Source organism: Salvelinus fontinalis, chromosome 2 (assembly GCF_029448725.1).
Source record: "Salvelinus fontinalis isolate EN_2023a chromosome 2, ASM2944872v1, whole genome shotgun sequence".
Lineage (NCBI taxonomy): Eukaryota > Metazoa > Chordata > Actinopteri > Salmoniformes > Salmonidae > Salvelinus > Salvelinus fontinalis.
In genome coordinates, this window is record NC_074666.1 from 96,741,604 (window position 1) to 96,745,893 (window position 4,290).

Below are 4,290 nucleotides of genomic sequence, written 5' to 3' on the forward strand. Positions count from 1 at the left end.
TCCCAAAATCGCACTAAACGGATATAAATTGCTATAAAACGCTTTAAATTAACTACTTTATGATGTTTGTAACTCCTATAACGAGTGAAAAGATGACCGGAGAAATATAACAGGCTAAACTAACGCTTGGAACAGGAGAGGGTCGGTGTCTTCCACGCGCGTTACGCAGCTCCCAAAGAATGACTAGCTCCAGAGTTTTTTCATTTGTAGGGCCTGTGAACGCGCAATCGAGCCCGTTGGAATCGTCATCACGTAAAGGCATCCAGGGGAAGACGTAAGAAGTGTCCGTATAGTCATAGCAACGACAGTGCCCTTTTAACTGACTTCAGAAAAGAGGCCAACATTTCTCAAATCTGACTCCATGTCAGGGAAATTGCTGTAGAATGGGCTCTGTTCCACTTAGAGACAAAATTTCAACTCCTATAGAAACTATAGACTGTTTTCTATCCAATAATAATAATAATATGCATATTGTACGATCAAGGATTTTGTGGGAAGCCGTTTAAAAAATTAGCCACATTAGCATAAATAGTCTAAACAGCGCCCCCATCCCCAACAGGTTAAGAGTTTATTCGGAAGATAACAGCTCTCTAAATATTCTTTCGTGGTGCCCCTCCTCTCTAGTTAATTACATTTACATGATTAGCTCAATCAGGTAATATTAATTATGGAGAAAGTATTTTATAGAATAGCATGTCATAACACTTAATCCGGCATAGCCAAAGACACGATACTCTTCACCCTCCTCATCACTCAGTTAGACCTCAATTAAATTAAATCAACCTCTTCACCCTCCTCATCACTCAGTTAGACCTCATTTAAATTAAATAAACCTCTTGTCAGGGTTGTGTGAGGAGAATGTTTGGAGTCAAACGCAGGAAGCAGGTCTGAGCGAAAACCACAGAGTCTTTACTCAAAATATGTGCACAATTCCATACAATGGAAAGAAACAAATACGAACACGTATCGACATCAACACCTAACGTACAAACAATCACGGACAAACATCAATGAAAGACAGAGTGGTTAAATAGGGAACATGATGGAAGGAATTGATACCAGGTGTGTACAATACAGACAAAACAAAACGAAACTGAAAAATAGATCGATGGTGACTAGAAGGCCGGCGACGTCGACCGCCGAACACCACCCGAACAAGGAGAAGGGCCGACCTCGGCGGAAGTCGTGACAGTACCCCTCCCCTGACGCGCGGCTCCAGCAGCGCGACGACACCGGCCTCGGGGACGACCCGGAGGGCGAGGCGCAGGGCGATCCGGGTGGAGACGGTGAAACTCTTGTAGCATGGATGGATCTAGAATGTCCTCCACCGGTACCCAGCTTCTCTCCTCCGGACCGTACCCCTCCCACTCCACGAGGTACTGAAGGCCCCTCGCCCGACGTCTAGAATCCATGATGGCCCTTACGGTATACGCCGGGACCCCCTCGATGTCAAGAGGGGGCGGAGGGACCTCCCGCACCTCAGACTGCTGGAGCGGACCAGCCACCACCGGCCTGAGGAGAGACACATGGAACGAGGAATTAATACGATAATCAGGGGGGAGTTGTAACCTATAACAAACCTCGTTCAGTCTCCTCAGGACTTTAAATGGCCCCACAAACCGCGGACCCAGCTTCCGGCAGGGCAGGTGAAGGGGCAGGTTTCGGGTCGAGAGCCAGACCCGGTCCCCCGGTGCATACACCGGGGCCTCACTGCGGTGGCGGTCGGCACTCGCCTTTTGTCTCCTGATAGCCCGTTGTAACCGCACATGGGCAGCGTTCCAAGTCTCTTCTGAGTGCCGAAACCATTCATCCACCGCAGGAGCCTCAATCTGGCTCTGATGCCATGGTGCCAGGACCGGCTGGTAACCTAGCACACACTGAAACGGTGATAGGTTGGTAGAAGAGTGGCGGAGGGAGTTTTGGGCCATCTCCGCCCAGGGTATGTAAGCTGCCCACTCCCCCGGCCGGTCCTGGCAATAGGACCTCAGAAACCTACCCACATCCTGGTTTACTCTTTCCACCTGCCCGTTACTCTCGGGGTGGAAACCTGAGGTAAGGCTGACCGAGATCCCCAGGCGTTCCATAAACGCCCTCCAAACTCTAGATGTAAATTGGGGACCCCGATCAGAAACTATATCCTCAGGCACCCCATAGTGCCGGAATACATGGGTGAACAGAGCCTCCGCAGTTTGTAGAGCCGTAGGGAGACCGGGCAAAGGAAGAAGACGGCAGGACTTAGAAAACCGATCCACAACGACCAGGATCGTGGTGTTACCCCGCGATGGGGGAAGATCCGTCACGAAATCCACCGATAGGTGTGACCATGGTCGCTGTGGAACGGGAAGGGGTAGTAATTTCCCTCTGGGCAGATGTCTAGGTGCCTTGCACTGTGCACATACCGAACAGGAGGAAACATAAACCCGCACGTCCTTAGCTAAAGTGGGCCACCAGTACTTCCCAGAAAGGCAGCGCACCGTCCGACCGATACCAGGATGACCAGAGGAGGGTGACGTATGAGCCCAACAGATCAAACGATCGCGGACATCAAACGGAACGTACACACGCCCAACTGGACAGTCAGGTGGAATGGGCTCTGAACGTGACGCCCGTTCGATGTCCGCGTCCACCTCCCATACCACCGGTGCCACCAGGCGAGAGGCTGGAATGAGGGGAGTGGGATCTGAGGACCTCTCCTCTGTATCATACAGCCGGGACAGTGCGTCTGCCTTAACGTTCTGGGAACCTGGTTTGTAGGAAAGGGTGAAATCAAAACGGGTGAAAAACATGGCCCACCTTGCCTGGCGAGGGTTCATTCTCCTCGCCGCCCGGATGTATTCCAGATTGCGGTGGTCAGTCCAAATGAGAAAAGGGTGTCTTGCCCCCTCAAGCCAATGTCTCCACGCTTTCAGAGCCATGACAACAGCCAGCAACTCCCGGTCCCCCACATCATAGTTTCGCTCCGCCGGGCTGAGCTTCTTCGAAAAGAATGCACAGGGGCGGAGTTTTAGTGGCGTACCCGAGCGCTGAGACAGCACAGCCCCTATCCCCGCCTCGGACGCGTCCACCTCAACTATGAATGCTAAGGAAGGATCAGGATGCGCCAGCACGGGAGCTGCGGTAAACAGAGCCTTCAGGTGACCAAACGCCCTGTCCGCCCCAGCCGTCCACTGCAGTCGCACCGGTCCTCCCTTCAGCAGTGAGGTAATGGGAGCCGCTACCTGTCCAAAACCCCGGATAAATCTCCGGTAGTAGTTGGCAAACCCTAAAAAAAAAAACCGCTGCACTTCCTTTACCGTGGTTGGAGTCGGCCAATTACGCACGGCTGAAATGCGGTCATTCTCCATCTCTACCCCTGACGCAGAAAAGCGGTACCCTAGGAAGGAGATGGACTGTTGGAAGAACAGACATTTCTCAGCCTTGACATACAGGTCATGCTCCAACAGTCGACCAAGCACCCTGCGCACTAGGGACACATGCTCGGCGCGTGTAGCGGAGTATATCAGAATGTCATCGATATACACCACTACACCCTGCCCGTGCAGGTCCCTGAAAATCTCATCCACAAAGGATTGGAAGACTGATGGAGCATTCATTAACCCGTACGGCATGACTTGGTACTCATAATGCCCAGAAGTGGTGCTAAAAGCTGTCTTCCACTCATCTCCCTTCTTGATACGCACCAGGTTGTAAGCGCTCCTGAGGTCCAATTTTGTGAAGAAGCGCGCCCCGTGTAATGACTCGGTCATACTCGCTATAAGTGGTAGCGGGTAACTGTATTTTACTGTGATCTTATTTAATCCGCGATAATCAATACACGGGCGCAAACCTCCATCCTTCTTCTTCACAAAAAAGAAACTCGAGGAGACAGGTGAGATGGAAGGCCGAATGTATCCCTGTCCCAGAGATTCGGTGACATATGTCTCCATAGCCACCGTCTCCTCCTGTGACAGTGGATACACGTGACTCCTGGGAAGTTTAGCGTCTACCAAGAGATCTATCACACAATCCCCCGGTCGATGGGGTGGTAATTGAGTCGCCTTCTTTTTACAGAAGGCGAGTGCCAAATCGGCATATTCGGGAGGAATGTGCATAGTGGAAACCTGGTTTGGACTTTCCACCGTAGTAGCACCTAAGGAAACACCTACACACCTCCCTGAACACTGACAGGACCATCCCTTGAGAGCCCTCTGTTGCCATGAAATAATCGGATCATGAGAGGCCAACCAGGGAAGACCCAACACAACAGGAAACGCAGGAGAGTCAATCAGAAAGAGACAAATTCTTTCCTCG

At 51.4% G+C, this 4,290-nt stretch overlaps 1 protein-coding gene across 1 annotated transcript; it reads right to left on the reverse strand.

Moving 5' to 3' along the window:
- Nucleotides 1–833: 833 nt before the first annotated feature.
- Nucleotides 834–3,196, reverse strand: LOC129868470 (chromo domain-containing protein cec-1-like). Its single transcript, XM_055942485.1, has 2 exons — nucleotides 2,794–3,196; nucleotides 834–1,512 (listed from the first exon to the last, which is right to left on the reverse strand). The coding sequence occupies exons 1-2, from the start codon at nucleotides 2,913–2,915 to the stop codon at nucleotides 1,116–1,118; spliced, it is 519 nt and encodes a 172-aa protein (XP_055798460.1). The 5' UTR covers nucleotides 2,916–3,196; the 3' UTR covers nucleotides 834–1,115.
- Nucleotides 3,197–4,290: the final 1,094 nt, after the last annotated feature.